Genomic DNA, 18,516 nt, shown 5'->3' with positions numbered 1-18,516 from the left:
TCCAATCATGCGCGTTTAATTGAGGGGAAACTCCGCCCCAAAAATATTTTGACCCCACCCCTTTTTAATAGGGAGAGGGCCCGCAACTAGCGAGAGTGACAACCTGTCGGGTTGTTGTCATACGGCTTGGCCACCAGAGCGTTTCCCACGCTTTTCTCCGTGGGAACGGTCAACCACTTAGCTCTCAGTCGGCGCGTCTTGTAGTCTAATCCTTGTTCGGGGTATACCGCGGCCTTCTACGACCTTGCAGACGTCGCCACGGTTACAAAAGGATTAACTGTCGGCGGCGACGTTCTAAGGAGAGCACCCCAATTTTGCACTTATCGGTTCCCTTTCATGTGCCGCCGTTTCTCACGGTCAGTCGGGGAGTACGGCGCCCGTTAATTGCCGTGACGCGGTGTCGCCGAAAATAGCCGTCCGTGACAGTCATGCACACGCTCAAGACCCGCACCGAAGCCTTGCTTTCCTTCTCAGTCGATGTACAATGATGTTTCCTGCCTACATTCGAAAGCTTTCTGCACGGTATGCACTGCGCCATCCGTTTACGACCCCGTGTTTTAGCAAGCGTCGAGGTCATTTGATAACGTCGTCAGGTGATGTTGCGTCATTTGACATCACGATGACGTCTGACATTACGGTGCTTTGTGATGTCATGACACGGTCATATGGCGATGTCATTGCTGTATGATGATATTTGCATCACTCCGTCGAAGCCGCGGGACGCCGATGGTCAGTTTTCTCCCTTGATGAATCGTCGAAAGTGTATACTGATTGATTGATATGTGGGGTGTAACGTCCCAAAACCACCATATGATTATGAGAGACGCCGTAGTGGGGGGCTCCGGAGATTTAGACCACCTGGGGTTCTTTAACGTGCACCCAAATCTGAGCACACGGGCCTACAACATTTCCGCTTCCATCGGGAATGCAGCCGCTGCAGCCGGGATTCGAACCCGCGACCTGCGGGTCAGCAGCCGAGTACCTTAGCCACTAGACCACCGCGGCGGGGCGAAAGCGTATACTGCTCTTGTGGAAGCACACGATTCGTTTGTTCGCAGCGAAGCCGCACAAGTGAGCTCTTCCACTGCTTGCTACATGTCCATTTCCGTTTCGCTCTCCACCGGCGTAAAATTCGGCAACATTTGCCGGACGGATAGTGAGTGGAGTGGAGCTCCCGATGCTCTATTTCGGTTGTCCAGCGCGGACCCGTAGCTTTCGCTCCGCTGCACGGAACTTCGCGAAGTGTATCCAGCATTCGTATCTAAGCGCACGTGGACGGAGGGAATGCGGGATGTCTTTACGCTGGAAGACGCAGTCTTCGACGCCCTTATTGTGAGCTCCGACACTGCCTCGCCGTCTTGCCTGGTGTCCATTCATTCATTTCTCTCTATTTATTTCATCTATCTATTCACTTATTCACCTATTCACTACTTTATTCATTTATTCATTTCATCTCTTATGATACCAACCTGAATGTGCTCGTCAAGATGGTAATAGCAGGCAAGCAAACACGAGATGAAAGGCCAGGGAAGTGCGACTCGTCGCGCCTTCACCTTTCCAGGTTTTCATTTTATACCAGCTATGCACGCTGCGGGAGTTCCGATCTGCTTCTGCGTACGATGCTTCGGATCAGATTCCAACCGCAGTGGCAGCGCTCTTGTTAGTGCAAGATGCAAAAAAAAAAAACGATTCCTGTGCATTAAGGATAAAACCACATGGTCATTAAAAATGAATAGATAAATAAATAAATAAATAAATAAATAAATAAATAAATAAATATATAAATTGAGGGCTTTTGCCGCGTACGGCTCCATCGCAAAGACCGTGGTCCTTCGTTGCGGCATTAAAGTTTTCTAACGTTGAAGTTTTCTTCAAAAAAAAAAAAATGTGGCTGTAATATGGTCCTGGTGATAGTTATAGCGCGAGAAGAGAACGACGACAAAGAGGCAAGAAGGACACGAGCGCCATAACTCTCTGTCGTTGTTCTGTTCTCGCGCTATAACTATCGCCATGTCATACTAGCCCAAACTGCCACACTTCTGAGTTACATGATCCTGGTTATGTATTCGGCCGTTTGAGCCATTCACTCTTTAAACGAATGAACCGCATTTGTCCTGTGTGCTGAAGCTTTTGTATACCTGGTGCTTCCGACAGGGACGCCACTGCATGCTCGCGTGCTTTGAGGAATCTTGTGGTTATAGGTGTACACACCAGAACTTTTATACGCGAATTTTCCGATAACGCGCAACGCAGGCTTTGATGTGTGCGCCTGTTTTCTCAAGATCATGTGTAGCCAACTAGCCCGCCATTGCTACGCAGCTCTATTTAAGTCGGCTTCTTGCTTTGTGGCACGGTAATCAGACCGCTAATGTAACCATAACACAGTCTTACAACACAGTCTTATAACACAGTCTTATAACACAGTCTTATAACACAGTCTTCATAACACAGTATGGTTTCAATACTCAAGGCAATGAGGCAGGACTGCGCACCTCGACCCTTGAACTGACAGTTACACCTCGACCCGCCACGGTGGTCCAGTGGCTAAGGCTTTTGGCTGCTGACTTGCAGGTCGCGGGGTCGAATCCCGGCAGGGGCGGCCGAATTTTCGATGGAGGTGAAAGTGCTCGAGGCCCGTGTGCTTAGATTTAGCTGCCCGTTAGAGAACCCCAGGTGGTCGAAGTTTCCGGAGCCCTACACTACGGCGTCTCACATAATCATATGGTGATTTTGGGACGTTAAAACTCAATAATTATTATTATTTTGACGGCGCACTTCCCGTTTTTTTCTCTCTCACGCCCCCATGTTTTGTGGCGATCTTTTTTCTTTACGCAAGGAAATGGTAAACAGCATTCTCTGTATGGTCGGCTCCACAGATCACAAGCAAGCACGCTCCGCACTCCACAGATCCCAAGCAAGCACGCTCCGCATGCTCCAGACGGGGTCTTACCCCTCTAGGGGCTTTCTGAGCATGCTTCATCCGGATATTGATCCACTTTGCCCAGATTGTGGTGAATTTTGCTCTTTGAGTCACATGCTCTGGCAGTGCCCTGCGTTACAGGATTTTAAAACAGAAGAAGACTGGACGACGGCAATCACAGACCCCAGACAAGACGTCCAGCTTCAGGCTGTCCAGAGGGCCCGTGAACGAGCGGAGAGGCATGGCCTCTCTGTTCCGACATGGGACTAGCCAACGGCTGGGTGGGGACCTACATAGTTGGCCCGCTGCCTTGCCTCTCAGGACCAAATAAAGTTGTTTGTCATGTCATGTGTCTGTATGGTCGGTGTGAATGTCATTCAACTGGCAATCTAGACTGTCGAGTGTTGACCACTTGTTTTCCGATCACAGCATCCCCTCCTCCCTCGCTTAGTTGACCTGTTCAGCCGCCTGCCGACCCCTCCTCCTCCTTCTTATCGTACAGATATTCGACTACGGAAAATGTTTGGCATCGCAAGTCTGCGGTCGCCGCCGTTTGTACGACGAGCAAAATAGCCAACCCGCCCACTGATTTCCTTTCTCCACTGTAACGGCTTTCGTATGCGAGGGCATCGGCTGCCACGGTATAGGGCTCGTGCGTTGACAAACGCTCGTATCTCTGCTTTCCCTTATTTGTCTGCCACAGATGTCGATGGCCGAGGAGAATGGGACGTACGTATACAAGCTGTCTCAGTCTTCCCACCGCCGCCTTTATCAGCTGCGTGTTAGTGAGAGAGAGCACGCTGATAGTTTCGCTGTCGCTCTGGGAAGCTCTTCTCTTTTTCGTATCGCCCTTCCCGTCTCCCCCTCCTTCCGGCACGTCACAGCGTTCGAACTTTGCACACCGTCTTTTCCGCGTTTCTTCTAATCTTCGCACAAGTGGTGTGGATGCCGGCAGTTTCGCATATCACCCCTCGAGACGTTGTCTGCTTTGACGACCGACTTGGCGAGTCGTTGGGATCGTCTCGCCGGACAAGTTGAGGACCTTTTGATGATCTAGACGTCGGACTTCTTTCGGCGTTGGCTCTACGGGGCTTACTGTGCATGCTGCGGTGCGAGTGGCCACTGAGCTCCGGTTTGTTGTTGGTGACTCTTGAGTTTCTCGTGGTTCCCTCGCCGTGAAAAAGTGACAGGTCTTCTGGAATCACATCTATCTACGAGCCCGATGACAGGTCTGGAGTTCCCGACACTGAAGTCTTGGTCAAAAATTTCCCGAGTCTCCTTCTAGAGCCGGTGGTACAGTGTGTTTGGCACGCCTATAGTCTGCTGGAGATCAGATTATACCGCCTCGCTCCAAAGGTGTGCTGCCGTGCGCTCACTCAAGCTAGCGCTGAAGTTTAATGACCTTTAGGCCCTCTTTCGCCGCAGGATTCTGTTAGAAAGAATCCGTGGAAAAGTATTACCGTTGGACTTTTTAATTCAAGAAGACAACGAGTTGAATGTGCGCTATGTCTGGAAACACGTAGTGTTTCATCTTCTCCACACTGTGTTTCTGAAGTGCCTCGCTTTCCGAGTGGTGAACTCAAAGAGGAGCGCAGATGACCCGAGACACGGAAATGGAGACAGCGTCGCCGGAACAGCAGTCTTCCGTCGTTACCGCTGGAAAGAAGAAAGCAGTCACATTTGACGACGTAGGTCCACTCTTTTCGCTTTTATAGCTACGGTTACTCTGTCTATCATTTCCGCATTGGTTTATTGCTTGCATCTTTAAGGATTAGTTTGCAAATCACGAGTGACTGTGCTGGGACAAAAGGTTCGCTGATCTCTTTCTGCTCAATTAGCGCGGCTTGAAGAATCCGTGTGACAGTCTTCAAAAAAGCTGATAGTTTAGAGGAAGTGCGAAGCCTGAAGAAATGCAAAATTCGTGAACGAGGTGTGTTGCTGGACCGGACTTTTTGACAAGCGTACTTGGTCTTCTCCAAGGCTGAAACCGTTGCCGCCTTGGAGAAGACCAAGTACGCTTGTCGAAACCTCGGATCCAGTAACACCACTCTTTCTCAAATGTTCTCTTCAGGCTTCAGTCTTAGCAGATTTATGACGTCACGTTGCTTGATAGTTTTGTAACCTGACGTGTTGAGATGCTCAGGCAGACTATAATTTTGGCAGCTGTGCAAAAAAAAAAAAAAAAAAAAAAACACGAGCGCTCGAGAGATTCAGAGTTGCACGCCTCCGGCTTAATTACCAGTTGTAAAACAAAATCGAAAACAAGGTTTTGTGCATGCGCGGTGGTTTTCAGCATATACGCACCGTCTCTATTTGGTATGCACTCTAGTTTAATTAAAGAACTAGTTTCGGGTGTTTGCCACCCGAATCGCTGATAATGTTAGACCTCCCCGACTGTGGGATGTTGAAGATGTAGCTGATGTTTGCCCTGTGTTATTGATATCGTTGACGATCTTTCAACTGCAGACTTCTTTCTCAGCGAATGAACGCTTCTGTTCATGTTGTGTGTGTGTGTGTGTGTGTGTGTGTGTGTGTGTGTGTGTGTGTGTGTGTGTTGCTTTTGTTTTTTTGACGCCTCCTTACCTGTTGCGTTGCCTGGATGTCTGTGTGCATGTCCGTATTTGTTTATTTACAATTCACTTACCTACACAGAGCTCTTCTTTGCGTGCTGTGTGCGTGTAGCAGTGTAGTTGCACGGCTATATTAGAAAGGTGTTGACGCGCGGGGAATATTTGCATTTATGAATAATGTCAGCAGGGACAAACAAGGGATGCGATTTGCCTAACACGGAAGTGTTCAAGTGTCCGTGCACCCATAATAAAGAAATGAGGAAAAAAAAACTGACAAAAAGCTTACCTGTCGCTTTTTTTTTTCGTGATTCGTGAATTGCCACATTCAAAAAATTGGATATACTGCAAGCCCTTCACTGTCACGCAAGAATGGGTTAACATGAACACATGCAAGTACATACACTGTGTCAAAAAATCATGATGCAAATTTCAATATACTGAATGAGCTCTTATAAACGAGACGATCAGGGAGAGAAGTGCAAATTTAGGGCCTTGTTCCTTAGTTGTTTGTTGTCAACGATGCCATGTAAAGTAAAGGGGATATTTCTAGGGCACATTGTGCGACCTTCGAATAACGCGTCCGAATCTCTACGAACGCGCGCTTCGTTTTGCATAAAGCATCGGACGCGTTATTCGAAGGTCGCAGGTTCGGTACCTGTCTGTAGCAAGTTTTATTTTCGTCCACTTTCCTTTCTTCAGATTTACGTTACGTTTAGTACTAACGACATACAGTATATTTTCTTGGCATCGTTGTCTGTTAGAATTGTCATTCACGTTGTGTCCAACACTTTACACATCATTAGGTAAGTTAATCCGGTGGGAGATAGCCGGTGAGAAATGTAGTGTTTGTGCGCGTTAGCGCGATTGCAAGGTTCGGGGATTGCTTTAAAATTAACGATGTGCTCGCAAAGAGTGCTCGGCCGGGTCTTGCTGGTAATGAGCCCCGTTCAACATTTAAGGGGTGAGAACGTTGTCAAGCTGCCTAAAAGCATCTTTTTTTTTGCCCTCCTCATGATCTGTATCATTTATAAAGTGAACATCGATTCTGTCCTGTTTTACTCTATTCTATCCCATTCTTTGTAGATTAGTGGAAGTAGTAGCACTGCGAGGGAGTTGTGTGGGGGCCAGTGCCTCTGGTGTGTCAAATCTGTCACTAAAGAGTTTTGTCTTGTTCATTTTTTTTTAAAACTTGGGAACTGTCACTGCATTCCTACAAAGGTGAAATGCGATACCTTTGGTGTTCTGCAGGTGGAGTTCAATTTTTTTCTTATGTTACGAGTAACTGTACGGCCACCGATCACCCGCCAAGGCGGTCTAGCGGTTGTAGTGATTGACTGCTGACCCAGATGTCGCTGGATCGAATCCCGGCCGCTGCGACCGCGCTTCGATGTAGGCAAAACGCCGTGTGCTTTGATTTAGATGCGTGCTAAAGCACTCCAGCTCGCCCCGCCGCGGTGGTCTAGTGGCTAAGGTACTCGGCTGCTGACCCGCAGGTCGCGGGTTCAAATCCCGGCTGTGGCGGCTGCATTTCCGATTGAGGCGGAAATGTTGTAGGCCCGTGTGCTCAGATTTGGGTGCGCGTTAAAGAACCCCAGGTGGTCGAAATTTCCGGAGCCCTTCACTACGGCGTCTTTCATAATCATATGGCGGTTTTGGGACGTTAAACCCCACATATCAATCATATCAATCGAAGCACTCCAGCTCGCCGAAATTCCCAAAGCCCTCCACTGCGGCGTCTCTCTTAACCATGGTGTGGTGTTGGGAAGTGATAGCCTGCAGAAATTTTATTATTAATTATTGTTGTGTGTAATCAGTAATGAATAATACCGAAACACTGCGATGATAAAAACTTCACGTGCATTTTCTTTGCGGACAATTAACCTTGAAGCTTCCGTTTTGCAATGGAGCGGTATCGGCCATCCTTCGCTGTACGATTATGCACAATGTGTACGACTACACGGCGGGGGCTTTCCTTCGCTGTCGAAACAGCCACTCTCTTGCATAATTGCCGCGTCCTCGCTTCGTTGCGAAGCCGCGTTCCTCGCGCAACGGCGATTCCGCCGTCAACACCGGCCGTGCGAGCGAGTCCCCTTTTGTCGCGTGCTCGAATCGCTAGCATGCAGGTCCCGCCTGCTTTTATGTATGCGGCCGTTGCGCAGCGGCCGTCAACTCGCACGTGCGCACGTGGAGAGAATGGAATGGCGCGTTGTGCCATTGCAGGTGCCGCGGCGGGTGAACCGGTGAATGCGGGCAAGCAAGCAGGTAGTGATTAGGAAGAAATAGCGATGCGCGATGTGGCGCAGTGACTTTGAGGTTACGTGGAATGCGTATACGAGGGGTCGTGAACTTACTTACAGCGCAACACCAGAAAAAAATACAGGACAGGGATGGAGTAAAAGAGAAAGAAAAGACGGCGCTGACTCACAACTGTTGTTTATTGGAAAAAAACGGGGTGAAAAGTGTATATATATATATGGGTACTGGCAGCCTATACATCACAACATGCGCAGAATACGAGGTGCACCGAGGTAGCGTTATCACACTCATGGCAATAAACGGGGGTCGTGTGTTCGATTCCCGACTGCGCTGGTAACTTTGGATTGCACCGAGGTTCGCATAAGTCGTACCCACCGCGTGGTTTGGCGATGCGTTAAAGAACGCTAACTGGCCGATTATCCATCCCGAATTCCGCACGGTGGTGTCTCTCGTAGCCCCAATCGATGGCGAGACCATAAGGGCTCGGTCCCCCCCCCCCCTCTCTCTTTATTTAAATGTGTAAACCGAGTATGACTTTTGACGTCCCATCATGTTGAGCTTCTGGTAGCAGACTTACTATAAGTAAACCTAAACTGGCACCCCCCCCCCCCCCCTCCGCTGTGTCCCGCTGCTCAGCAAAATCCTGTAGCTGCCCCTGGCACCAGTTTTATTCTGTTGTCAAAATGAATCAATTAATTATTCAATCAATAAATAAATCAATCAATATCTAAGCTATACCCAGTAGATGGAGGTTTCCGTTGGTAAAAGGGTTCAGTAGGACAACCACCTGACGATCAAAATTGGAAGACCATCTTGGATAATTGGTAAAAAAATAGATAATATAGTGTTTCATAGGACAAACAAAACAAGCATACAAGGTCTTATACACACACAACACAATCTGTATCGACATTGCCTTACAAGAAACAGGAGAGAAAGTACTATACCGTTTTTTTTTTAAATTTTCGGTATGACAGTCTGTTAATAGATTTCACCCGTTCTTGCTTTCCAGTATTCTTTTGCTTTCACTCCGGTCTTGTTATCCGACCCGACGTTGCCATTTTGCGAGCCCCCCGCCCCCCTCCTGTTTTATTTTCAATCGGTGTACAATTTCCGAGTTGATAGCCAGACAAGTGTTGGGACATAAAGTATCAAACAAACTAAAAAAATAAAAGCAGTTTACGTAGACAGTACGTAACGGCGCCAACGCCCACTTCTGGTATACGCTCCCCTCTTCTGCTAAACCTTCTGGTATATTCATTTACAAAAAAGGATTAGGATTTGTGCGGTTTAACGTCCCAAAACCACCATATGATTATGAGAGACGCCGTAGTGGAGGGCTCCGGAAATTTTGACCACCTGGGGTTCTTTAACGTGCACCCAAATCTGAGTACACGGGCCTACAACATTTCGTTTTACAAAAAAAAAAACACACAAAATGCAACAATAAACACAAAATGCGACACATATACAGAGTCAATATAATGTTAAAGAAGGTCTCAAGGTAGAAGCTGTCAGAGGGACCTCCTGTTATAGTACATATAAAAAATTAAACAAAAGATTGGCCTAGCAGACGTAGAAGGTGAGCTGCGATGGCAATATCAGTTGAAGAAGTGAGAGCGCGTTTTCCAAGAGCTTCAATTTCTTCCCACATTTACGGTCTTCGTTCCCGGAACACTTTACTTCGCCATTTTTTTTTTCACATTAGGAAAAGAAAAAAAAGAAGAAAAAAAAAAAACACGGTGCAGCCTTCCACTTCCGACGACCGTTGATAAACGAGGATTGATCGTCGGGAATAGGTCGCAATTTTTCGGGGTTTTTTTCTTACCCGTTTTTTGATTTTCCCCCTTTATTCCATTTTTTTTCTATTTATGTTCATTTTCAACTGGCACGTCGAAAATGCACCTGTATCGGTTTCCGCGCATCTGCTATTTTTTTATTGCTTTCTGTTTTTTCCGTTTTTCAATTTTTTTTTCTTCTGAAAGTTGGTTAGTCGGTGGGGGGCAAGCCAATGTGTACGGAGGTTGTATGGATCTGAAGCTCGGGAGAGCCATTTGCAGGCCTCTCCCTATAGCTCCGTACAGCTTTATTCGTAATTTACGGAATCTGCTTGTTCTTGTTCAAGTGTGTTCGTAGACTGAACTTTGCTCTCCCATAGTTTTTTTTTTGTTTTGATCGTTGCTCATTTTATTTCCTTTTTGTTTTTGCTTTCGGGCCTTGTTTCCTGCAGCTTCTGCAAAAATCCTGCGGGGGTATCGAAAACTCATCACGACAAATCGAAGGCGGCCCCCTCGAATTCGGGTTTAAACGCTAGCTCGTGTTTTTTTTCTTGTTTTTTTCCCCCAAAACTCTTCTTTGTCTTCTCCGGGCTCACATTTCAAGCGGAGCACGTGCGTTATTTGCACACGGCGATACGCAATGGATCGATCTAGAATAGCGCCCTTTGAGGTTTCCCGTTCGACTATACCTGTCCGCCACGATGGATCAGTGGCGCTCGGCTGTTGATCCAAAGGTCGTGCGTTTGACGTAAAATCTCGCCTATTATTATTATTATTATTAATATTATTATTATTATTATTATTATTATTATTATTATTATTATTATTATTATTATTATTATTATTATTGTTGTTGTTGTTGTTGTTCTGTTGTTGTTGTTGTTGTTTGTTGTTGTTGTTGTGGAACGCCGACCGCTCTGCGGCCTATATTTCATATTGATATCTCACAGCCTTGATCTTCTCACCCGTGTGCGCTGCCACACTTCTCCGTAACGATCAATACGCTAGCCCACAAGTGCAATATGACACTACACATTCTCTTATCTCAAGGTTAGGGAGTTGAATATGGGCGTGTTGCGGCGGCATACTATACACGTCGCGCAGTCCGACATTCGGACTAGCACTTCATTCTGTAATTTTTTTACGAATGTTGCGTGCCAAGGACGTACTACGCGGTTACGTATATAAGACTTCGTTCAAGTGACCGTCGCTTTCCGCCTTCGATTCGATCAGAGCGTAAAGCTGACAGCGTATAAGCGTTCACCGTCACCACATGGAAGTTACGTTTACCCACTCACCGCTCCCCTCGGCACCTGCTGCTTTTATCTTTGTCTTCGTTTTAATGACAAACCCTATACACCTTTTTACAGGAGAAAAAAAAAAAAACACCGCCATGATGGGCTGCGCGCGAGAGTACAAAGGCGAAGGGCGCAGCCTTGTCAGTGCGTTTTTGAGGGGTCGCGCCAATTCGCGCAGCCCAAAGAGGACTATGGCGGCACCTAGGGCGGCGTTTTTGAAAAGGTCTATAGGCACGACACGGTCGAAATGTTTGCGAACTGCGCCGCTATTTTTGTGTTGATTGCATTGTCGCGTGCGCCTCTGGTATATGGCAAGTGTCGCTCGCCTGGCTTCCATGTTCCCGTATTGACTGCGGCGGCAGCGTGTAGTATATACACTCGTGAGAGCTATCTTCGGGTATACGCCGCGAATAGTTGTCTCTCTCCCTTGCTAGCTCCGAGCCGCGATATATCGGGGTCTACAAGAGAATGAGACGTCGCAACGTGTGTACTTTATCGACGCCGCAGGTTTGAAGAAAGAACACACACGACAGGCGAATCAAAATGTCAAAGACACGCACGCACGCACACGTATACACACACACACACACACACGCAGGCTGGCACAGGCAGACACACAGACGTGATGGATATATCTCGTACTGCGCAACATCTCGCGCAGATGCCGGCAAATCACGCTCTAAACGCAGTTATTACGCCCCTCTCTCATTTTCCTTCGCCTCTTCCTCCTTCGCTCGCTGCACTGGCAATTATTACACTCCTCTCTCATTTTCCTTCGCCTCTTCCTCCTTCGCTCGCTGCACTGAACGCTGGGTCCATTAAGTAGATATTATCTTTCTTCGCTTCTTACTTATTGTTACTAACGTGACCGTGTTGTATACGAGTGCGCTTCTATCTCGGCGCTCATCGAGGCGAAGACAGTTTGGGTGGGGGAGGACAAAATGGTTAGAACGACTGTCACGAGAACCGGGCCTGCCATAAATATGACCGTCCGGCGTCGTCGATTAGCCTGTGAGGGCTGCAAGGCTCCTTACTTTGGATATAATTGTGGATTACTCTCTCGGGGGGTCTGTTTGCTTTCTTTTCCTTCTTTTCTTTTTTTTTCTAGTGCCGGAACTTTGGTCTCTTCTTTTGTTCGGCTGCATGTTTGTGACTCGGTGCGCTGACAATTATCGTCTTTTTTCTTGCGTAGCTTGTTTGTTTCGTGTACGCTATTTTTATTCCTATTCGCCTATATATATATATATATTTATATAATTGTGAATAGCCTGTGTTTGGCTTCAACGACGAATTCCAGATTTGCTGACTATCCATTTTCTATTGCCCGCGCGCTCGCTCGTACACTCGCCGACTCACTCTCACACCCACTCGTCTTCGCACTCACTCAGTCGCCTCTTCCTCGCCCACGTGTCTTCACTAACTCACTCTCTCTCTTTCACAATCTCTGGCGTACTCTCTAACTCACCCACTCACTCTCATACCCACTCGCTATTAATCTCACTCACTCACTCCATTCACTCTCACACCCACTTGCTCTTACACTCCCTCCCTTCCTCCCTTCCTCCCTCCCTCCCTCCCTCACCCACTCACTCACTCACTTACTCATTCACTCACTCACAAACAAGCAAACAAACAAACACTCGGGCCCATGGAACGCCATGTCGCTTGTTAATTGCAGCTAGCTTTTGCGCTTCAATGCGCTCATGTGTAGTAGTCGAGTTTCAAGTTCGTATTCTAAGCGCCGAAGAAGGATGACGGGTGGCAGCCTGTCGAACTCTCTCTGGCGCCTTCAACGAAGAAGGCGGCAGCTGCGAAAACATTCGGACTCGCTTTTTCGCGCTGGTTCGCTTCTGAACAGGAACGACCAGTGATCGTATAGTCGAATGAAACAGGGAGCCGCAGCACAGCTCGCCATCTTCGGTGCGTCGACGGCTGTGCGCAGCAAGCGAATCGATTCTGGAAAACTCTGAGCGCCGAGTCTAATGAGCGTTGACCGTGGCGCTTTCCCTCCGTGACCCTTTCGCTAACGAAGCTAGGGTGCCGCTACAGTTGGCGATATGCGTATTACAATGACGCCTCCGAGCACGTGGTGATGGCGAGTGCAGAGACTTTCGGAAACTGATGTCGCAACACTTGCAGGGGCTCGACTCTTTGGTTGGAGCGCATATCTCTTCGCATGCAATTTTCGGTACCTATGTATGTGGCAACACTCCGCTTAGAGAGAGAGAGAGAGGAAACTTTATTAGAACTTGGCCGGCAGCTTGGTCTTGGTGGCCTCAGATGGCGGCGCTGAGTCCCTGAACTCGGGCGGCATCTTCGGCCTGCCGGACAGCCCAGAGCTGGTCGTTGAGCTCCGAGCTTCTGAGCGCCGCCTCCCAGCGGCGGCGTCGCCGACGGAGAAGGTCCCCCGCGGCTCCCGCAGACGGGACGGCGGCGGGAACGAGTGAGCTCGAGGCTTCCTGTTGCCTGGTATTGGCAGCCGCCATAGGCGCATCGCGAACGGCGGCCGTTTCTCTACCATTGTTACCGGCGCATTCCCAGAGCATGTGGCGCTTAGATGTTTTTTTTTTTCGTTTCTTCTTTTTTTTTTTTTTTGCTTGCGAGAGTAGTTCAGAGCTCGTTACAGGGTGTGCTCTATCCCTTCTGGTAAACCTAAGGCGTACGTGTTAGTGTCGGAATGCACGCGTTGTTTCATTATAGTAATTACTAGCGGCAATAGTTAAGAACTCGAAGAACTTGATGGCTAGATTGCTAAAGTATACACAATGGGGACGTCCGAAGCTAGAAATATGAAACGATCACAAACGTTGCTGTTATCCCGCTTAAACATTGATCATTTCATTTCATTTCATTTCATTTATTTATACTGTTAGCCCAGAAGTGGGCCGTTACAGGGTGGAAGTACAAACAATTATTTGCAAAAAAGAAGTACCGTACAGGTCTCGAGATAATTTCTCGGTATTATTGTGACCAGCAACTCGAAGTTATACATAACATACATAAATGGAACACACATGCGATGCAATACATACGCGCAGAACAGCACATGACGCATTTGAGGCGGCACTTTTGCACCGCGCTGAAGATTTGAAAGACAACTACTGCAGGATCATGCAACCAACAAAAAGTACACACACACGCAAAAAAAAAAACATATGTCACTGTTATTCGGAAAATAAACGTTTTAGATTCAGTTCAAATGATGTAAGCGAGGAACAACCAATTATAGACTCTGGCAGCATATTCCAATCTTCAATAGCACGTGGAAAGTAACTGAACTTAAAGCAATCGTTACGTGGGACTAGGGGTGGTATATACATATTATGGCGATGTCTGGAGTGTTCTTGTGTGTTGACCTGGAAGTAATCTGAATAGTTTAGTTTAAATTGATTATGAATTAACTGGAAGAGGAATTTCAGACGCTCAATCCTCGTCCTAAGTTCAGGACTATCCAGTCCAGCTTTTTTACAGAGTTCAGTAGGAGAATGATGTCGGCTATATTTATTAAAAATAAATCTCGCACCAAGTCGCTGTATTTTTGTTATTTTATTGCAGTTTGTCTTTGTGTAAGGGTCCCAGACAATTTTAGAATATTCGATAATGGGTCTGACAAGAGTTTTGTAAGCAAGACACTTTATATCAGATGGGGCGGTATAAAGGTTACGTCTAAGGCTATACAATGCCTTGGTAGCCCTGGAGCATACATTATCAATATGAGTGTTCCACCGGAGGTCGGGCGTGAACCATAACCCAAGATATTTATAGTTTTGTACACGCTTGAGGAAAGCATTGCCAATCTGGTAGTTGTAATCTAGAGGTGCTTTCTTTCTAGTTATAGTCATAAAGACTGTTTTTTCTGTGTTCAAACTCATTTGCCATTCTTCGCACCAATCCTTTATTCTTTGAAGATTGTTGTTTAGATTAACTTGGTCATGTTCAGTCTCGATTCTACTATAAACAACACAGTCATCGGCAAACAACCTTATCGGGACCGTAACGCGGTTTGGTAGGTCATTTATATATAACAAAAATAAAAGGGGACCCAGCACGCTCCCCTGGGGAACTCCAGAATTCACTGCAACTGCTCTAGACTGTTTATTTTTTATTTGAACAAACTGCTGACGGCAGCTGAGATAGGATGAAAACCATTTTGTCAAGTGACTATTTTGAAACGTTTTGTCAATTTTAAACAGGAGCTTTGAGTGCGACACTTTATCAAATGCCTTTGCGAAATCCAAATATACCACATCAGTTTGACCACGCAAATTGATTGTTTTTGAAAGATCATGAACAAATCCGATTAACTGAGTTGTTGTAGATAAGCCTCGGCGGAAGCCATGCTGCTTCGAAGATAATAGATTGTGCGTATCAAGATAGGACATCAAGTGTTTGTTAATAATGTGCTCGAGTATCTTTGAACATGTACTGATAAGCGAAATAGGACGGTAGTTGCGCTCGTCTCGAGAGGAGCCACTTTTGTGAACAGGGGTAATTTTAGCCTGCTTCCACGCTAGTGGGAAAGAGCCACTGCGCAGGGACGACTGAAAAATTTTTGTAAGGAAGCGAGCCGCCCATTCAGCGTATCTGTACAGAAATTCGTTTGGTATACCATCAGGGCCGGGGGTTTTTCTTGTATTTATATTAAGTAAAAGATTTAGAACACCCTCTTCGCTAATTTCCACATCATCGATCGGCCGCTGCAATGGTGACGTAGAAAACTCGGGCAAATTGCCATTATCATGAGTAAACACAGAAGCAAAAAAAGAATTGAAATCATCAACATGTTGTTGAGTAATTTCAGGTGGCCTCGGAGAGCTTGCTGGGGGAGTTACAAAGCGCCAAAACCTTGAGGGGGCTTCCTTCAAGTATTTCGTCAATGTCACATTGAAAAACCGATCCTTGGACTGCTTGATCAGACGTTTCAGTTCTTGTCTCATTGAAGAAATGCAAGCTGTTCCTTCAGGGGTACAATTTTTTGCACAAGATTTCCGTTTCCGTTTTAGTTTTCTTTTTATGTGAATGATTTCTCTGGTGATCCAGGGATTGGTTTTACAAATGCGTTTTCTAATCCTAGGTACATAGCTGTCTATGCACTTCCCTACAACAGTTGAAAAGAAATGCCATAGCCTATCAGTGCTGCAGTCAGTGTTGTAAAGGACCTGAAATTCGTCAAAGGACCTTTCAAGATAGTCCAGAATAGACACATCATCAGCCGCCATAAAATTCAATACAGTGCTAAGTGTGGGTTTACCCAAGGTGTCTGGGGACAATGCTAGGTGCGTTACTACCATTCTGTGGTCGGATAGGCCTTCTACAACTTCACAACGGCTGAGTAACGGCAACAGCTTTGGGGACACAAAAACCAAATCAAGGATAGATGACCTTGTAGTCCCTATCCGAGTAAGTTCAGTGACAGTTTGCGTTAGCCCGTAGCAGAATGCCAGCTCCAGTAGTTGCTCAGCACTTGCAACCTGTTCCGATCCAGGAGACTGGGATAGCCAATTAATATCCGGAAGATTAAAGTCCCCTAATAATAATACGTTATCTTGGAGACTAAAATTAGAATCCATAAAATTTCTTAGCTTTGCGATTATATCAAGAGGGGAATTTGGCGCTCTATAAATTCCTCCAATATACACAGTTCGCTCGCTGAACCCACACCTAATCCACAACATTTCTATGTCATAGTTATCATCCAACACTGAAAACCTAATGTTGTCTTTAATAAGAAACGCAACTCCACCACCTCTTCCTTGCCGGTCTTTTCTAACAATTGTGTAACCTGTAGGTGTTACTTCAAAATCTGCTACATCCGTGTGTAACCAAGTCTCTGTTACGACCATTATATCCGGTTCATGCTCCAGGATTGCGGCTTCAACTGCATCAGCTTTATTCAGCAAACTTCTGGCGTTTACATTAATAACCTTAACAGATGCGGTTGGTCTCGATTGGCGTCAGTCAGAGCTGGTAATACCTGGGCTAGCATACCTGAATCGCTCGTTGGTAACCTCATTCCAGCCATAGAGAACGTTGTTTACTTTCAATTTGTCGATGATTAGTTTAACCTTTGCTCCCTTTGCTCTTTCATCCGCTGATGAAATCCATAGTTGTTTTCTGATTTCAACTACTCGTTTAGAGTAATCTTCGCTGATACTGAATTGTGTCCCCTTGAGGTTGCGGCAGTTTTTCAGTATTTTGGTTTTGTCCCTGAAGTCTCCTACTTTCAAGATGACTGGACGGCTTCTTCCAGGTATTTTCTTTCCTAGACGGTGAATTCTCTCAATGGAGCTACACTTTGAGCCAAGTAATTTGTCAAAGATATCGTCATTCACCTTGCTTAAGAGCAAGGTGAATGATCGCAAGCGATTTAGTAATCTTTCATGGAACAAGCATGTTAATAGCATTACTAATATATATATATTTGGGGTTTCACGGGCAGAAACCACGACATGATTATAGGAGATGCTGTAGTGGAAGGATCTGCGAATTTCGGCCATCCTTGACCGTTTTGCCGCCACCGAAATGCGACCCCGCCGCGGCCAGTATCGATCCCATGCCAGAAGAGCACCGTAGCCAAGGATATATATATATATATATATATATATATATATATATATATATATATATATATATATATATATATATATATATATATATATATATATATACCAGATTTTTTTATCGTCATTCACTCTAGACCCGACATATTGTATGCAAGGAAGGGGCGACGAAAGCGTGGAAATAAAATCGATACAGAGTTGACATTGTAGCTAAAGGATTCGGTTCTGGTAGATGGGGCAGAGTAAATTAAATCTTTTTTTTTCGAGGCTTGGATTTGTAATGGCTTTCTTCAGGCTTCAATCGGGGCTACTTTTTACGGCACCAGTCAGGTTATTCAGCTGTTGTATCACACACGCACACACCCAAAAGATTGCTTGTTTTCCTCTCCTTTGTGTCAAAAGCAAGCTCAGTAGACCGAAAAAAATTATTGTTTTCTTTAGTTCTTGTTTTTTTATGCTTCATCTGGAAATTTGTCCCTGCATAGTGGCGCAGGAATGGCGTTTGTTTCGTGTGCGTCACGTGCTTGTGCTTATGTCGTCACTGTGACGTCCTTTGCATGCCGCCGCCTACAAGTTCGCCGAGAAAGTCGTCTACTGTTCAGTTTCGGTGCATCGTAGTGAAAAGCTGTACGATGCTGTTTCCACAGGTCATTCGTTGCATTGAAATGGCCTTGAGGTTCCGTAGCGCCACTGTGGCAGGCATGACGTCACCCCACGTGATCCGCTGCGGAGAGGCGTTGCATGTGCGGTCGCTTGGAGCCTCGCCGCTGTCGTACTGGTACCACGTCACCAGGGGAAAGTTTAATGATACAGTGATTGCATATATCCATCGCGAAGCTAAGCCAAGCCTACCTTTCGGTTGTGGGCTATAGGTTTAGGAAAGTCAAACCTCAGCGTTTTTTTTTTGAAGATTTTTGAGGGATGAAGAAAATGATATAATTACTTAAAACCGCGCAAAGGCACTCGTGATTAACAGGACACAACGCAAGCGCTTGAGAGGGGATCCTGAAACAGCCTTTAATTTATGCTGCATAGGGAGATCGAAGTCCTCTTTAGAAACTAAAAAGTAGTATTTTTGGGCCTTCCAGTAGACCCGTTGAGGTGGCGGTGAGGCAGGGCCTCGTCGTCTCTACT

At 46.3% G+C, this 18,516-nt stretch overlaps 2 protein-coding genes across 6 annotated transcripts in view; one reads left to right on the top strand and one right to left on the bottom strand.

Moving 5' to 3' along the window:
* LOC119163436 (adenosylhomocysteinase-like 1) overlaps positions 1-18,516 on the top strand; it is a 281,699-nt gene that overhangs the window by 89,212 nt on the left and 173,971 nt on the right. The window contains exon 1 of one of the 3 annotated variants that reach the window (XM_075873072.1): positions 3,882-4,608. The exons of the other annotated variants lie outside the window; for them this stretch is intronic. Within the exon in view, the coding sequence (XP_075729187.1) occupies positions 4,516-4,608 (93 nt within the window). The 5' untranslated portion in view covers positions 3,882-4,515. Of the gene's footprint in view, positions 1-3,881; positions 4,609-18,516 lie in introns of those variants that run through there. 3 annotated transcript variants of the gene reach the window in all.
* The window catches only part of LOC119163437 (uncharacterized), a 143,332-nt gene that overhangs the window by 65,748 nt on the left and 59,068 nt on the right, over positions 1-18,516 (bottom strand). The window lies entirely within an intron of this gene.

This window comes from Rhipicephalus microplus, chromosome 9 (genome assembly GCF_043290135.1).
Source record: "Rhipicephalus microplus isolate Deutch F79 chromosome 9, USDA_Rmic, whole genome shotgun sequence".
NCBI lineage: Eukaryota > Metazoa > Arthropoda > Arachnida > Ixodida > Ixodidae > Rhipicephalus > Rhipicephalus microplus.
Note: the sequence above shows the minus strand (reverse complement) of the source record. Positions and strands in the feature narration are given on the sequence as shown.